This window comes from Schistocerca nitens, chromosome 1 (genome assembly GCF_023898315.1).
Source record: "Schistocerca nitens isolate TAMUIC-IGC-003100 chromosome 1, iqSchNite1.1, whole genome shotgun sequence".
Taxonomy (NCBI): domain Eukaryota; kingdom Metazoa; phylum Arthropoda; class Insecta; order Orthoptera; family Acrididae; genus Schistocerca; species Schistocerca nitens.
Window position 1 is genome coordinate 102,247,041 of NC_064614.1, and position 19,084 is coordinate 102,266,124.

Consider the following 19,084-nt stretch of genomic DNA (forward strand, 5'->3'; position numbering starts at 1 on the left):
ATAGGAATACCGTTCTGTAAACTGATTAAGGGGAGGTTGACCATCTTTGGCCCGAAAAAAAACATGGTCTTTGAGAACTTTGTTCTATGAATGTGTTATAGATATCAATGTCAAATTTCGTCAAAATGTTTATTGATATTTCCTCTACAAACTGGAATTTTTTGGATCGGAAATGTTGAAGAGCAAAGGCGGAAGTGCCGTCGGAACGAAACAAAATTTCGATGTAGACCTCCACGCGAGGTAAGTCACAGCTGAGCCGGCTCGTCTCAAATCAAAATTGAGTTGGCGTTAGCGAAGCATTTAAGATTTTTTAGGAGTTGTACCTCGTTTGTGTTATTTCGAGCATGGGAAACAAAATGGCGGCCACTGGAAAAAATAGGGTTTTTTCATCGATTTTTCCACTTCGTCAGCCAAGTAAAAAATATTTATAGTTGATGGATTGGAATAAAAGTGGTAAAACTCCCACACAATTTAGTTAGCTTCGTCGGAAACAAAGAACCATGCCAATAGGTTCAGTAGATTTGAAGTTACCATACCGCGTGATAAAAAAAGTCATTTCGAGAAAAACGCGTTTAAAGTTTTGGCTACTTATAAATGCAATATTATGCAACTTTGTAACCTCCCATGAGAAATTTCAAAAGACAATAGTGTAACCTGCCCAGAGAATTTTGAAAGACAATAATTGAATGTTAACGAGAATAGAACCTAATGTAACCTCCCAGCAAATAAATTTAATGACAATGACAATTAAATAAAAATTAGCAATCTGACCCAAGTGTAAGCTGCCCACAAAATGAAACACAATTCAATGAAAATGAAATCTCAGTGACAATGAAAACGCAAATTGACCGAAATGTCGATCTTAGGCCCTGTGCAATAATTAAACTCAAATTCTTACCTCAGTAAAACTGTATCTGCTCTTATTTTTCGCCATAGCTTGGAGGAAATGCATCGCAAACATTGTATGAACTTAAGTAAATTTTTCTTTAAAGGAAATGGAAGGCAAATATTCTTTCAATAAAATGTTTGTTTTGTTGAAGTGCTTGGTTTGAAAACAAATTATTATTGGGGCGATTCTTGAACAAATTAGTTACAGTTAATTTACATTACATTATCAAATGTGCGCAATGCTGCTTCATTACCTTATTTAAAAAATATACCTAGTCCTGAATCTTGACCAGAGTGCCATGTCGACGCCCGCCGACTCCTCACACACAACAGCTAACTCCCTACATGCAACTGAACTCTATTGCGACTCGACCGCAACTGCCACTACTGCGACTCGAGCGCAACTGCCTCGCAACTGAACTGAACTCTCGCGCAGTCAAGCGCAGACTAGGAACGACAAATAGCTCTCTGGTCAGAGACTCTGCAATGCCTCGCCATCGCCGCCATGTCGATCTTAGGCCCTGTGCAATAATGAAACTCAAATTCTTACCTCAGTAAAGCTGCATCTGCTCTTATTTTTCGCCATAGCTCGAAGGAAATGCATTGCAAAAATTTTGAATTTAAGGGAGACTTTTCTTTAAGGAATACCAAGGGAAATATTTCTTTCAATAAAATGTTTGTTTTGTTAAAATGCTTGGTTTGAAAACAAAAATTATTATTGGGGGGATTCTTGAACAGATTAGTTACAGTTAATTTACATTACATTATCAGATGTGCGCAATGCTGCTTCCAAACACACGCGTTCAGACTTTCATTTGAATTTTGTGTGTTTCCTCCCAAGCACCGGTACAATAACTTGTCCTCCGAAAGGGCCTCGTAGATCGGATGAATCACTTTTTTAACTTCTTTGGAGAACGGCTGGTCGTGTAGATATTCGTCCAGATGTTCGGTAGCCTCTGCAATGCGCCACTTGCACCAACTAGTTTCCCCAGCCGAACAATTTTGGTGTTGTGGGTGTCCATCCGTCGATCACTTGTGGAAATACGTTGCGCATATTGCCTTCTTCATCTGTTCCACTGAATTGGAATGCCGTTGGATTGCCAAGCCGTAGCACGTCGTAAACTCCTTGATCACTTTATCACTTTTAGTCATGGGCAAGAACATAGAATAATTTTTCGCGGCTACAAAGTCGAAATTCCCGAAACAAACTAGTGCATGAAAAAGGCCGATTTCAGGCAGGTGCATTTTTTTGTTCATCCGAGAATAACAAACATTTCCTTTCCGTATTCGGAAAAACCGTTTCAGGGGTGGATTGTAAACAGTTTTATGGATCCAATAATGCAATTTAAAATAAATCGATTTTTTGAACCAAAAAGATAGCAAACCTCCCCTTAAATAATGCAATTAAAGTCGTGCTACACAGTAACACAAGTGAGGTGCACTACACAAGTGTGATTTGGGGAATGATAGGGAAGGGGGGATGGAGGCGGGCTGGGAAGCGGTGGGGGAGGGATTAGGACCTTTAAGACACACACAAAGATGGACCCGAAACTGGGCTTCATACTGTAAACTTGCTCTAGTGATCCTCGATTTTAAGGCGGAACCATCAGTATTTATAGGTTTCGATCACACTTGAGTAATGTTGGCAGTTCATGTCTGGTGGTTAGCGTTGCTGCCCTTAGAGTACGGGATCTCAGGTTCGATTCCCGGCCGGGTCGCTGATTTTTTCAGCCCGAGGAGTGAGTGTACGTGTTGTCCTCATCATATCATCATCATTCAGGAAAACGGTGAGAGTGGGACGTGAAAAGATTATCAATTTGTACGGGCGCTGATAACCGCGCTGTTGAGCGTCCCACAAACCATATTCATCATCATAATCATTATCACTTCAGTAACTGAAGTACAAGGAATCATCAAGAATGCATATTGCTACGTCGCTGTTAAAAAGTAAAGCTGCTCCCATGTGTACAGGTGGAGCTGAAAGGGCTCAGCGGGCCGATCGAGTTCAAAGAAGGCCGACGCATCCAGTTCAAGCTGGACCTGCTGAAGCTGAAGCAGCACGCGCTCGTCAAGGTCGGCGAGTGGAGCCCCGGCTCCGGGGTCAACATCACCGACCGCGCCGCCTTCTTCGACCCGGGCACCATGAACGTCACACTGGTCGTCATCACAATACTGGTGAGTTTCTGACCTGCCTTATCCAGTTTTGCTCACACAATTTGCCGTACTTGCACATCGAGAGCTAACGGAAAGTATAATATACAGTCACGAAAATTTAATCTTCATTATTGAAGTTAATGACGTTCAGTATAACACTGCAGTTCTCTCATCATTGTTTTAATTTTTCGTAATGTTCCTCCCCCTATTTGACATCTTCAAATACCTTCTATCCCTTTATTATATTGCAATCTTTCCAACAGCTTGGGATTCTTGTGCAATCTTTTGCTTGGTACGCTACTTGTTTTCACTCTATTGTCCTAATAACAAGGAAAAACACTTTGGGTTCTAGTTGGACAACGATGTTGAAATATTGTGAAGTTTTTACGAGTGTTGTGGCCATGATCTTCAGTCTGCGTTTATTTAAACATTTATTTATTGTTTCATTATCATTGCCGATCCCAGCACTTAGCTTGCAGAACCTCCTGTAAACTTTAATCGGAAACAGGGGATGGAAATTAATTTTTATTTATTTATGGGACCAAAAGTGATTAACTGCAGCAAAACACAGCCTCAACTGAGAATATACGTTTGTAGAGAAAACTTTACAGCAACTTGCTCCTGATTTTATGTCACTTTTAGAACACGTAAACACTGATGATCAATTCTGATGAAAGTATTTTGTTATAAGCTTCATCAAGAAACTGTAGAGCTATTATTTTAGAAATCATCAGCCTAGTAACATTCTTCGATTGTATCAGTAGAGTAGTTTTTTTCATCAATCTACATATCACGCAGGGGATCTATTTACTAAACCTATTCAACAGAAATAACGCCTGTATCACTGCAGGAACTTTCCACTGAAATATTATTGCTTCATTTCAATAGTTCAAAGTGCATTCCTTGTTGACATTGATGCCACAGAGTATGTGTAAACAAACAGTCCGCGACGGTGCATGAGTGTGGAAATTAATTTCTCCATCGTGGATGTCTCACGGAATTTTTTGTTGATTCCTATTTCTACCATGTGCGTATTAATGGACGTTTTCTTCCGTTATGTGTTAATGTTCTCAGTGTCATCGAGATTCATTTTTTTGAATATGACGCAAGTTGTCAACATCCTTCGGCGATGTGTCAACCCATTATATCATCATCTCCTTCTGAACCACATGCTTTGCCTTTTGTTCACTATCCGATAACTTAACACTGCTACTGTCGTACACGACATCAGAAGAGGCAGTGTTAATTTATTTCTTATTCTCATGATAATGCCTTGTGCATTGAACGCTCCAAATATACACTGAAGAGCCAAAGAAACTGGTACACATACCTAATATCGTGCAGGGCCCCCACGAACACGCAGAAGTGCCGCAACACGACGTGGCATGGGCTCCACTAATGTCTGAAGTAGTGCTTGAGTGAAATGACACCAAGAGTCCGACAGGACTGTTCATAAATCTGTAAGAGTACAAGAGGGTGGAGAGCTCTTTTTAACAGCTCGTTTCAAGGAATCCCAGATATGGGCAATGCTGTTCATGTCTGAGGAGTTTGGTGGCCAACGGAAGGTTTTCAACTCAGAAGAGTGTTCCTGGAGCCACTCTGTAGCAATTCTGAACGCTGATTACGTACGTGACACCTGTTAGAGTCGTATCTAGGCGTACCAGAGATCCCATATCACTCCAACTGAACTCGCTCCACACCATTACAGAGACTCCACGAGCTTTAGCAGTCCCCTTCTGACATGCAGGGTCCGTGGATTCATGTGGTTTTCTCCGTACCCGTACACGTCCATCAGCTGGATACAATTCGAAATGAGACTCGTCCGACCAGGAAACATGTTTCCAGTCATAAACAGTCCAATGTCAATGTTTACGGGCTCAGGAGAGGCGTAAAGTGCGTGTGCCGTGTAGTCATGAAGGGTACACGAGTGGGCCTTCGGCTCTGAAAGCCAGTATTGATGACGTTTTGTTGAATGGTTGCCAGGCTGACACTTGTTGATGGCCCGGATTTGAAATCTACAGCAGTTTTCTGAAGGGTTGCATTTCTGTCACGTTGAACGATTCTCTTCAGTCGTCGTTGGTCTCTTTCTTGCAGCATCTTTTTCTGGCCGCTGCGATATCGGAGACTTGATGTTTTACTGGATTCCTGACATTCACGGTACACTAGTCAAACGGTAGTACTGGAAAATCACCACTTCATCGCTACCTCGGAGATGCTGTGTTCCATCGCTAGTGCGCCAACTACACTCCTGGAAATGGAAAAAAGAACACATTGACACCGGTGTGTCAGACCCACCATACTTGCTCCGGACACTGCGAGAGGGCTGTACAAGCAATGATCACACGCACGGCACAGCGGACACACCAGGAACAGCGGTGTTGGCCGTCGAATGGCGCTAGCTGCGCAGCATTTGTGCACCGCCGCCGTCAGTGTCAGCCAGTTTGCCGTGGCATACGGAGCTCCATCGCAGTCTTTAACACTGGTAGCATGCCGCGACAGCGTGGACGTGAACCGTATGTGCAGTTGACGGACTTTGAGCGAGGGCGTATAGTGGGCATGCGGGAGGCCGGGTGGACGTACCGCCGAATTGCTCAACACGTGGGGCGTGAGGTCTCCACAGTACATCGATGTTGTCGCCAGTGGTCGGCGGAAGGTGCACGTGCCCGTCGACCTGGGACCGGACCGCAGCGACGCACGGATGCACGCCAAGACCGTAGGATCCTACGCAGTGCCGTAGGGGACCGCACCGCCACCTCCCAGCAAATTAGGGACACTATTGTTCCTGGGGTATCGGCGAGGACCATTCGCAACCGTCTCCATGAAGCTGGGCTACGGTCCCGCACACCGTTAGGCCGTCTTCCGCTCACGCCCCAACATCGTGCAGCCCGCCTCCAGTGGTGTCGCGGCAGGCGTGAATGGAGGGACGAATGGAGACGTGTCGTCTTCAGCGATGAGAGTCGCTTCTGCCTTGGTGCCAATGATGGTCGTATGCGTGTTTGGCGCCGTGCAGGTGAGCGCCACAATCAGGACTGCATACGACCGAGGCACACAGGGCCAACACCCGGCATCATGGTGTGGGGAGCGATCTCCTACACTCGCCGTACACCACTGGTGATCGTCGAGGGGACACTGAATAGTGCACGGTACATCCAAACCGTCATCGAACCCATCGTTCTACCATTCCTAGACCGGCAAGGGAACTTGCTGTTCCAACAGGACAATGCACGTCCGCATGTATCCCGTGCCACCCAACGTGCTCTAGAAGGTGTAAGTCAACTACCCTGGCCAGCAAGATCTCCGGATCTGTCTCCCATTGAGCATGTTTGGGACTGGATGAAGCGTCGTCTCACGCGGTCTGCACGTCCAGCACGAACGCTGGTCCAACTGAGGCGCCAGGTGGAAATGGCATGGCAAGCCGTTCCACAGGACTACATCCAGCATCTCTACGATCGTCTCCATGGGAGAATAGCAGCCTGCATTGCTGCGAAAGGTGGATATACACTGTACTAGTGCCGACATTGTGCATGCTCTGTTGCCTGTGTCTATGTGCCTGTGGTTCTGTCAGTGTGATCATGTGATGTATCTGACCCCAGGAATGTGTCAATAAAGTTTCCCCTTCCTGGGACAATGAATTCACGGTGTTCTTATTTCAATTTCCAGGAGTGTATAACACCACGTTCAAACTCACTTAGAACTTGATTACCTGCCGTTGTAGCAGCAGTAAGTGATCTAACAACTGCCCTAGACACAGTCTTATATACGGGCGTTGCTGTCGGCAACGCCGTATTCTGCCTGTTTACATATCTCTTTATTTGAATACGCATGCCTATACCAGTTTATTTGGCGCTTCAGTGTAGTTCATCACATTACGTCGTTATTTCAACGTTTCTCTCACACATTCGTTATATTTTCACTGTGTTTCATTTTACTCTTCTCAGGTAGCTTCGATTTAGTTTTTATCCCTTCATTCCTTCCTTCGTATATTCCATGTAGCACCCTTTTATACTAAGAACTTCTCCATCTACTATTTCCTCTTGTTATGTGTTTCTTCGTTATTTTGTTGATATAGCTTGTTGTTAACTTCAATCGACAAATGTTTCGGAACATCTTTTTCGTTCCCTTCTTGTCACCCATTTTATGCATATGACTGAATAATATAAGTATCCCTTCTTGTGACATATCTCAACATTAACTCTCAATTTCCTTGAGTTATCGTTTGTATTGAACGCAGCGTTTAGAATTTAATTCTCTTTTTAAAATACAGTATTTTTAGATCATTTAACTTGTAACTCAGTGCTTGGCATTTACACACGTATTGTTTTGTCCGAGAAAGAGATTTCAAAACCATTTTCTTGAACCATTTCGGCAAAGATTTTAGTGTATCCTTGTACACCGTTTTGACCAAACCCTGTTATTAAAAATTTCGAGAATTTTCATGGTTTCAATTTTTTCCATACAGATTTACCTGGATTTGTTTTGTTGGCTACCTCCACCAAGAGACTAACTACGATCTACGCAGTCTTTAAGCTTACCAGGAGTACAACGACATCATCAGCTAATGCTGAGTAATTTAAAATGTTCTTGGGTTATACAGCCGCGTCAAGTGTCTGTATTTAATTTTAATCACTTGACGCGGCTGGAAACGCCAGAACTTTTTATCCAGTGATACCACTGGGAGATTCTGCAGTCTTAACTTAGAAATTTACATTAATAGTTGCGTTCTTTTCCTCTAGCATTACTTGTGAAATTCTATGTTCAGATATTATTTCGTTCTAGATTCTTACGGTTTCATCCAGAATATAGCTGTAGAAGATCAGAGATGAACAATTCCTTTACTTTTATATTTATCTGAATGTTAAGATGTTTTATTGCTGTGTTTGTTTGTTACTATCTTTATTTCTTTTGCTTGAGAATATTCTTTCCAACTCTGCTTCATCAGCTACTGTTTCAACTTGATATCTTTCTTTCGCTTCCTCTTTCTTGGCCCTTTCTCCTGAAGATCATAACGTTTTCTTGGAAGCAACAGACGTACAGCTGCAAACGTCAGGCTAGTTCGATACAGTTTAATTAGACACAGTATCAGATCGTAGGCGACGAACTTTTTTATTCAGAATCCTGCTAAACACCGAGGAAGTACAGGAGTCTCATGTCAAGAAGTTTATCCTAATTTTTCTGTGTGAAATGTCCCTTGTAATGGATGTGGGGATGCAGGAGATCCCGTACGTGATGATGCACTACGGCAAGAACTACACGGGGAACGATCGTTTCTACGGATTCTGCGTGGACCTGTTGGAGCGCATCGCTCGCGACGTGGGCTTCGACTACATCCTGGATCTGGTGCCCGATCGCAAGTACGGCGCCCAGGATCCCATCACTGGCGAGTGGAACGGCATGGTGCTGCACCTCATGAAGCACGTACGTGGGTTCCTTTCGGCGCTGCGTCCCAGCACTGGACCATTATGTGCACTCCCCAGGTTCCGCTAGCACCTTAGTGTTCACCTGGACCCGTAGAGCAGGTGTGAACAAACGGTACTTACCTGGTAGTGCTATACATCGTAAACCTACATAGCCAACAGTTGTGGTATTGCTGTAGAACTGTTCTGTGTCCCCAACCACTCTCACGTTTCACGGCGTGACTGTAAATAACGCCCACACAGTTCGCTCCTCTATAGTTCCAGTACAGAAATAACGCACCTGTAATATAGTTCACCACGCACCGTGCTAGCTGTCTGGGCGAAGAGGTGAGTCTAACACAGAATGGAGCTGCGTGACGATTTAACGACCGTTGGTCTGGTACACCAGTCAGACCGACTGTGGTTTTTGGGAGGTTTTCTAGGGTCCTTTAGACAGCTGCTGTGCTGGTCGACAATCTCTGCTTCATAAACTACGAAACAGAAACTTTTATAATACCATCAAGTACAGAACAAATTTTACACTATCCACAGACAGACAACATGCTTGATCTCCTTGCTTTAGGTTAGCTAATAACTGTGACAAGAAAAACACCTACAGTATAAAAATAAGAGACTGTTTAGTGAAGAGTTAGTGTCATTCCAAATTATGGCATGGATTCGACATATATTTGGTAGGATTCTGGAGGTGTAATGCACCACAAGTCTATGCACAGGCCAAACGCTTCCCATAATTTAAGAGGCCGTGGTGTGTAGCCGTGGAGCTGGCACGCTATAGCGACCCAAATTTGCTCCATCGTATTCAGATGCGGTGAATTTGTTGCCCAAGATATTAACATGATGTCAGTTTTGCTCTTCAGACTACACTGGCATGATTCTCGCTTTGTGATATGGTCACTTATCCTGCTGCAGGTGCCATCGACATCGGGGAAGAATTAAGGGATACAGGTAATCAGCAATAATGTTTATTTAGCCCATAGTTACCATAGTGCCTTCGATTACTACCACAGGTTCCATGGCAGCTCATGTGAATGTCCTCCGTGGCTTAATACTGTGGCAAGGGCCTGCGTTCATGGTGTGGTACATCTTTCGAGCAGCCATTGTCTCGATATGAGGTATCCGGACACCACCATCGACCTGCTGTAACAAGAAACGGGATTCATCTCACCATGTAACATGTTTCCATTGGTGCATGGTCCAAATTAGACGATTCCATACTGGCTGCATTCGTAATCGACGACGCCGTTGTGTCGGCAGGGGAACACGCGTCATCTACTGCAAAGCGACATATTTAACAATGTCCACAGAACGATGTGCTTCGAATCCCTTGTGCCAGCAACAGCAATGCACTTTCTCACCGGATCTGCCACAAGTAGTCGCCTTTCTTTTTTTACCGAGTCGGCAAGCCTCTGAACTCTACGCTCTGCGACGGATATCGATGTTCCACAGGTTGTCGACATTCATAGTTTCACTGTATTCAAACACTATCCGTAGGCGCTTAAGACACGAGCATTTTAAAGAATCCAGTGAAATTTTTTTAAGTGCTTTATCTGAAAACTACCTTGAGCAGTTAAACAGAGAACCGACTCGTGGCGATAACATATTAGACCTTCTGGTGACAAAGAGACCCGAACTATTTGAAACAGTTAACGTAGAACAGGGAATCAGCGAACATAAAGCGGTTACTGCATCGATGATTTGAGCCGTAAATAGACATATTAAAAAAGGTAGGAATATTTTTCCGTTTCGCAAAAGTGACAAAAAGCAGATTTCAGAGTACCGTATGGCTGAACACAATAGTTTTGTCTCGAGTACAGATAGTGTTGAGGATTAGTGGACAAAGTTCAAAACCATCGTACAATATGTGTTAGATGAGTATGTGCCAAGCAAGATCGTAAGAGATGGAAAAGAGCCACCGTGGTACGACAACCGAGTTAGGAAACTACTACGGAAGTAAAGGAAACTTTACAGCAAACATAAACATAGCCAAAGCCTTGCAGACAAACAAAAACTAGGCGAAGCGAAATGTAGTGTGAGGAGGGCTATGCGAGAGGAGTTCAATGAATTCGAAAGTAAAGTTCTATGTACTGACTTGGCAGAAAATCCTAAGAAATTTTGGTCTTATGTCAAAGCGGTAGGTGGATCAAAACAAAATGTCCAGAAACTCTGCGACCAAAATGGTACTGAAACAGTATATGTCAAAAGCGGTAGGTGGATCAAAACAAAATGTCCAGACACTCTGCGACCAAAAATTGTACTGAAACAGAGGATGACAGACTGAAGGCCGAAATACTAAATGTCTTTTTCCAAAGCTGTTTCACAGAGGAAGACTGCACTGTAGTTCCTTCTCTAGATTGTCGCGCAGATGACAAAATGGTAGATATCGAAACAGACGACAGAGGGATAGAGAAACAATTAAAATCGCTCAAAAGAGCTAAGGCCGCTGGACCTGATGGGATACCAGTTCGATTTTACACAGAGTACGAGAAGGAACTTGCCCCCCTTCTTGCAGCGATGTACCGTAGGTCTCTAGAAGAGCGTAGCGTTCCAAAGGATTGGAAAAGGGCATAGGTCATCCCCGTTTTCAAGAAGGGACGTCGAACAGATGTGCAGAACTATAGACCTATATCTCTAACGTCTATCAGTTGTAGAATTTTTGAACACGATTTTTGTTCGAGTATAATGACTTTTCTGGAGACTAGAAATCTACTCTGTAGGAATCAGCACGGGTTTCGAAAAAGATGATCGTGTGAAACCGAGCTCGCGCTATTCGTCCACGAGACTCAGAAGGCCATAGACACGGGTTCACAGGTAGATGCCGTGTTTCTTGACTTCCACAAGGCGTTCGATGCAGTTCCCCACAGTCGTTTAATGAACAAAGTAAGAGCATATGGACTATCAGACCAATTGTGTGATTGGATTGAAGAGTTCTTAGATAACAGAACGCAGCATGTCATTCTCAATGGAGAGAAGTCTTCCGAAGTAAGAGTGATTTCAGGTGTGCCGCAGGGGAGTGTCGTAGGACCGTTGCTATTCACAATATACGTAAATGACCTTGTGGATGACACCGGAAGTTCACTGAGGCTTTTTGCGGATGATGCTGTGGTATATCGAGAGGTTGTAACAATGGAAAATTGTACTGAAATGCAGGAGGATCTGCAGCGAATTGACGCATGGTGCAGGGAATGGCAATTGAATCTCAATGTAGACAAGTGTAATGTGCTGCGAATACATAGAAAGAAAGATCCCTTATCATTTAGCTACAAGTATAGCAGGTCAGCAACTGGAAGCACTTAATTCCATAAATTATCTGGGAGTACGCATTAGGAGTGATTTAAAATGAAATGATCATATAAAGTTGATCGTCGGTAAAGCAGATGCCAGACTGAGATTCATTGGAAGAATCCTAAGGAAATGCAATCCGAAAACAAAGGAAGTAGGTTACAGTACGCTTGTTCGCCCACTGCTTGGATGCTGCTCAGCAGTGTAGGGTCCGTACCAGATAGGGTTGATAGAGGAGATGGGGAGGATCCAACGGAGAGCGGGGCGCTTAGTTACGCGATCGTTTAGTAGTCGCGAAAGCGTTACGGAGATGAGAGATACACTCCAGTGGAATACCCTGCAGGAGAGATGCTCAGTAGCTAGGTACGGGCTTTTGTTGAAGTTTCAAGAACATACCTTCACCGAGGAGTGAAGCAGTATATTGCTCCCTCCTACGTATATCTCGCGAAGAGACCATGAGGATAAAATCAGAGATATTAGAGCCCACAGAGAGGCATACCGACAATCCTTCTTTCCACGAACAATACGAGACTGGAATAGAAGGGAGAACCGATAGAGTTACTCAAGGTACCCTCCGCCACGTGGCTTGCGGAGTATGGATGTAGATGTAGATGTAGAATGGCTGGACAGGTACACCGCGCGCCATAAAAATCCGCCCTTTGCCAGAGTCGCTTGTGTTATATCTTTGCTAGAATGATTCCCTCCAGTGCTTTGGAGAGACACAGCAGTGTTATTCCTGGCGTCATGCTGTGGGAATCCGTCGGGTATGACTTCGTGTCACGAATGGTAGTGATTGAGGCACCTTTAACGCACAACAGTACGTTATAGTCAACCTGAGTCCTCATATTTTACCTCTCAAGCGACGGTATCGTGGTGCCACTTTTCAACAGGTCAATGCTCGTCCAGAAATGGCACGTGTATCTGTCAACTGACTACCTAATGTTGGACTACTCCCACGTCCAACAAGAACTCCAGACCCGTCCCCAGTAGAACACGTGTGAGATCACTTCGGACGTCAGCACCCATGATATCGAGGAAGAGTTACAGTTGGCCAGCTTGTCACAGGAGAAGACACAATGGCTTTATGAGACCCTTCCGAACAGAATCAGTGCATGCAACCTCGCCAGAGGGGGAAGCTGCTCATACTGATAAATGGGCTCGTACTACCAAGTTCTTAGGAAATTTGACTCGATTTTGAAATAACTGAAATAGCATCACAGGTCCCCTGAACCGGTGAAGTTTCACTTCGTTACCTCCTCCCATTCTAGATGCTTAGCTCTCTTTGTTACGTAGCGCATTCTCAGCAATATTAAGAATCGATGTGAAATGGGTCTACCTCTGTTGCTTAATGGTCAGCGCGTTTGGTTGCTATTTGTGGGAACCAGGTTTGATTCCCGGTAGTACCAGGGATTTTTCTTTATTGGGTGATTCGGAACGCTATGTACTCAACCGCATGATTTCAACTGATGGGTTACGTGAATGAGAAGACGCGGCTGCAATTTGTAGAAAGCGAACAACGGCCGGTGTAGATGACACCAATGACGGATTTGATTGGTCAAAGTGCGGGGCTAGATATGGAAAGGAACAATAATGCGAAATCAGTATGAGGGAAGGTGAATGAAACACATTATATTCGTTGGAAGGGTTAGCAGAAATTATAGATCTTCTGTAATGGTAGTTCCATGTAAGATGCTAGTGCGAGGAATTGCAGAGTACTGTTCCAGAATTCTGAGTGGTTAGCAGTTACGCACGACAGTAGGGGGCGGACAAATATACGGATTTCTAGAAACCTTGTTTTGTAAATTTAGAGAAACTATATTTGGAGAATAGGACTAATGTCTTTCAGTCATTGTACACCTCGCTTAGGGATCATCAGAATACAATACGCGAGATTAGGGCACGTACATGGGCAAGTAGGCTGTTATTCGCCGCTCACTCATTACGCAAATTGAACGGAACAGGATTTCGCTTATGTAGGTTTGAAGACCCCTCGACATGCACCGAATTGCGACACGTAGTTTATAGGTAGGTGAAGATTTACTGCACGGTTGATGCGTGTGTGTTGGCTACGCACAATAGGATCAGGTGACACCCTGTTGATATTCCAGGCAATTAGGTCATCTGCAGGCACCTGTTTTCACTTCCACGGTTAGCCATACATAGGCGTCTGTAAGGGTTTCAGGCAGAGACCAATTACGGGAACTTTTCCACTACTGGAATTTGGACTATGGACTTCATGTTTATTACAAAATTTCTCATTTCTAGCGAAAATTGTCTGCGTCTATACTAAACCGCCGATTTACTATTGCCGAACTCAATGGGAAGTAGTGTCGTTTTCTGCTTTTTTTTTTTTGTTTTTAGTTAGTTTTCTCCTATTCTTTCACTTTCAGGACTATACATTTATTATTTTTGGTAGCTATCAAGCAGCATTTTCTTACTTGTTCTGAGTTTTCTTTCTGTTTCAAATTTAAATTTTTGATAACAACCTACCACTATTGCTAAAAGAACCAATAATTTTCTTGTGAATAAGTCGCTGAATACCCTGGATGTATCACAAAGGAATGTAATTGATCGATGAATCAGAATGGTGTCATTCGATTCATATTAATAATACAAAATTACGTGCTTACGTGTTTACCGTTTACTATTGGAAAATGCTTACCATTCCACACGACACACATACACACGCTCATACGAAGTGTGTTGAAAAAATAACAGGAATTTTTTAATATTTTTATTTATTCGTCTACATCAGCCTTATCTTCCTTAGCACAAAGGACTAAAAGACATTGGCTGCAAGTAGGGATTGACGTAAATCAATGAGGAAAGTTGAGGACTTGTGCCGGAGCGGGATTCGAATGCCGGTTTGCTGCTTGCTAGGCAGACGCTGTGACCACTACGCCATCCGGCCACAGTGGTTGTAAGAACTGCAATGGCAACCTAGAACGCCTCCCGTCAGACCCGAATTCTCAACTTATCCATACACTAGGGATGTAGTTGCCCTGGCCCAGGATCCTCATTGCTCGCGGCATTTCGCCGATTCCCGTAACACGGCCAGTCAGCTATTCCGTGCGGATGAACACCGGACTCGAACGCTTTCGGGAATCGGCGAAATGCCGCGAATATTGAGGATATGGGCAAGCGCCATTTACATTCGTAGTGTGTGGACAAGTTGAGAATTTAGAGCTGACGGGATGCGTACTAGGGTTGCCCGTGCAGTTCTCATAACCACTGTGGCCGGATGACATAGTGGTCAGAGGATCTGCCAAGTAAGCAGCAGACCCGCGTTCGAATTTCCGCTCCGGCACAAGTTTTCAACTTTCCCCATTGATTTACATCAATGCCCACTTGCAGCCAATATCTTCATTCCTCTGTGTTTAATTAATAATTTTTGCTGGAGTAAAAACCGTGTACAGGGTAAAAAGTATTTAAACCGACAAACTCAGGGAGGCTGTAGGGGACATCAAAACAAATATTTTTCCCTAATGTCATTTTTTCCTATGAGGATTATTTAAATGGTGGAGTGTGTATTACGCTCTTCAGTTGTTAGAGGCCGTATTACGATCTTCAGTTGTTAGAGGGCGTATTACGCTCTTCAGTTGTAGGCAACTGCTGTCCACCAGTGTAGTAGTGTATTGTCTCTGTTTACTAATGGAGCGATACACATGCAGTGAGTACACTGATGCGGTTGGTGCGTACTACGTAGCGCACCACTACGGACGAGCCGCACAGCGGATTGATCAACAACAAGTTTCACAGAGGAAGACTGCACTGTAGTTCCTTCTTTAGATTGTCGCACAGATGACAAAATGGTAGATATCGAAATAGACGACAGAGGGATAGAGAAACAATTAAAATCGCTCAAAAGAGGAAAGGCCTCGGGACCTGATGGAATACCAGTTCGATTTTACACAGAGTACGCGAAGGAACTTGCCCCCCTTCTTGCAGCGGTGTACCGTAGGTCTCTAGAAGAGCGTAGCGTTCCAAAGGATTGGGAAAGGGCACAGGTCATCCCCTTTTTCAAGAAGGGACGTCGAACAGGTGTGCAGAACTATAGACCTATATCTCTAACGTAGATCAGTTGTAGAATTTTGGAACACGTATTGTGTTCGAGTATAATGACTTTTCTGGAGACTAGGAATCTACTCTGTAGGAATCAGCATGGGTTTCGAAAAAGACGGTCATGTGAAACCCAGCTCGCGCTATTCGTCCACGAGACTCAGAGGGCCATAGACACGGTTTCACAGGTAGATGCCGTGTTTCTTGACTTCCGCAAGGCGTTCGATACAGTTCCCCACAGTCGTTTAATGAACAAAGTAAGAGCATATGGACTATCAGAACAATTGTGTGATTGGATTGAGGAGTTCCTAGATAACAGGACGCAGCATGTAATGGAGAGAAGTCTTCCGAAGTAAGAGTGATTTCAGGTGTGCCGCAGGGGAGTGTCGTAGGACCGTTGCTATTCACAATATACATAAATGACCTGGTGGATGACATCCGAAGTTCACTGAGGCTTTTTGCAGATGATGCTGTGGTGTATCGAGAGGTTGTAACAATGGAAAATTGTACTGAAATGCTGGAGGATCTGCAGCGAATTGACGCGTGGTGCAGGGAATGGCGATTGAATCTCAATGTAGACAAGTGTAATGTGCTGCGAATACACAGGAAGATAGATCCTTTATCATTTTGCTACAAAATAGCAGGTCAGCAACTGGAAGCAGTTAATACCATAAATTATCTGGGAGTACGCAGTAGGAGTGATTTAAAATGGGATGATCATATAATGTTGATCGTCGGTAAAGCAGATGCCAGACTGAAATTCATTGGAAGAATCCTAAGGAAATGCAATTCGAAAACAAAGGAAGTAGGTTACAGTACGCTTGTTCGCCCACTGCTTGAATACTGCTCATCAGTGTGGGATCCGTACCAGATAGGGTTGATAGAAGATATAGAGAAGATCCAACGGAGAGCAGCGCGCTTCGTTACAGGATCATTTAGTAATCGCGAAAGCGTTACGGAGATGATAGATAAACTCCAGTGGAAGACTCTGCAGGAGAGACGCTCAGTAGCTCGGTATGGGCTTTTGTCAAAGTTTCGAGAACATACCTTCACCGAAGAGTCAAGCAGTATATTGCTACCTCCTACGTATATCTCGCGAAGAGACCATGAGGATAAAATCAAAGAGATTAGAGCCCACACAGAGGCATACCGACTATCCTTCTTTCCACGAACAACACGAGACATGAATAGAAGGGAGAACCGATAGAGGTACTCAAGGTACCCTCCGCCACACACCGTCAGGTGGCTTGCGGAGAATGGATGTAGATGTAGATGTAGAAGTGCGGTTCTTCGTTAATGTGTTAGTCGGTGTTGTTGGGGACTGGTTAATTGGGCCGTATCTGTTACCTAGGCCATTAAATGGCAGGCACTATTATAATTTTCCTGCCAGAGCATATCCAGACTTGCAGGAAGACGTCCCGCTCCCTATAAGACAACGCATGTGGTTCCAACGTGACCGGGCGCCAGCACACTTCATTCGTCGTGTGCGTCGATTCCTGGACCGACGGTTCCCAAAAACGTGGATTGGCAAAGGTGGTCCTGTACTATGACCTGCTCGATCCCCAGATACGTCCCCTCTGGACTTTTTTGTGTGGGGAGAAATGCGCAACCTTGTTTACACAACTCCTGTTGTATCAGAAGAGGATCTGGTACCCCGGATAGTAGCAGCAGCAGGAACAATTCAAGATACTCCTGGGGTTTTTGCCTGTGTCAGGCAGAACATGATCCGACGGTGTAAACTTTGTTTCCATGTCAATGAAGGCATTTTTGAAAATCTACTGTAATTCAAATTGGGTTGTGTGATTGTGTTGTCTCTTGGTCATAAAAAAATGGAAAAGTGTTTGTTGGTTTAATTAATTTGCCGTCAGAGAAATCTTCCTCTACCGGTTTAAATACGCCTCATAGGAAAGAATGACATTAGGGAAAAATATTTGTTTCGATGTCCCCTACAAACTCCCAGAGTTTGTCGGTTTAAATACTTTTCACCCTGTATGTTCTTATGACACCTTGTGTATAATGTTATACCCTCCGAAACAACCCACATTTACGTATTTAATCACCTATTTGCCCCAGATTTTGGATGAGTCACATGAAGGCTTGTAATGCGTATCACAACGTCCGGCAACAGCTTTCTACGGCAACGTTGTACGCGCCGACTGCTATGACAGTATTCCCTCGGGGTTCGGCGAAGACCCCGTTCCGTTTCCTTCCACTGTTGACACACTCCGAAGCGAGTCCACTCGCAGCGCACAGCACTGCCCGTAGAACCGATTCTAGTCCCGCACTGCCGCAACGGTGCTTCCCCCGTTGTGACGACACGGACCCGTAGAGTAACGATAGATCGTAGCGGCACCGGCTAGAGCGGGCGGCGTCCACAGGAGACGCCGTACGTGATGCTGCGGCCGCAGCCCAACCTGACGGGGAACGCGCGCTACGAGGGCTTCTGCATCGACCTGCTGCGAGAGATCGCCGCCATGGTCGGCTTCGAGTACCGCATCGAGCTGGTGCCGGACGGCAAGTACGGCGTCTACGACCTGGAGACGGGCGAGTGGAACGGCATCGTGCGCCAGCTCATGGACAAGGTCTGTGTGGCGCCGCCCCGCCGCTTGCGCGCGCTACCCAGTCGCACTACCTGGCACGACGCCCACTCACTCGGCACAGTAGCGCACAGCTAAGCTATAACGCACTCTGTAACGTATGCTACTGCAGACATGTTATAAACACAGTAGGCAAAATAAAACTGGCCCAGGAAATATTTCACACACTTTAAGATAGGCGAACTGACTTACATCATCCACCGGCGGAGCACACGATGTAAGTAGCATTGTCTAACTTAAAGGCTCATGATATATTTTTCCAGACCAGTTCTCTTTTGTGCACCCTGTATCATTCTATATTTTACGAGGTGCATTGAAGTTCTAAGGCCTCCGATTTTTTTTTCTAATTAACTACTCACCCGAAATCGATGAAACTGGCGTTACTTCTCGACGTAATCGCCCTGCAGACGTACACATTTTTCCATGGCAGCGGCGAAGGCTTCTTTAGGAGTCTGTTTTGACCACTGGAAAATCGCTGAGGCCATAGCAGCACGGCTGGTGAATGTGCGGCCACGGAGAGTGTCTTTCATTGTTGGAACAAGCCAAAAGTCACTAGGAGCCAGGTCAGGTGAGTAGGGAGCATGAGGAATCACTTCAAAGTTGTTATCACGAAGAAACTGTTGCGAACCGTTAGCTCGATGTGCGGGTGCGTTGTCTTCGTGAAACAGCACACGCGCAACCCGTCCTGGACGT

At 44.7% G+C, this 19,084-nt stretch overlaps 1 protein-coding gene across 1 annotated transcript in view; it reads left to right on the top strand.

Annotated features, from left to right (window-relative positions):
- The window catches only part of LOC126251972 (glutamate receptor ionotropic, kainate 2), a 403,333-nt gene that overhangs the window by 240,784 nt on the left and 143,465 nt on the right, over positions 1 to 19,084 (top strand). Inside the window, exons 8-10 of the mRNA XM_049953123.1 lie at positions 2,860 to 3,063; positions 8,254 to 8,457; positions 18,173 to 18,376. Of these exons, the coding sequence (XP_049809080.1) occupies positions 2,860 to 3,063; positions 8,254 to 8,457; positions 18,173 to 18,376 (612 nt within the window). The remainder of the gene's footprint in view (positions 1 to 2,859; positions 3,064 to 8,253; positions 8,458 to 18,172; positions 18,377 to 19,084) is intronic.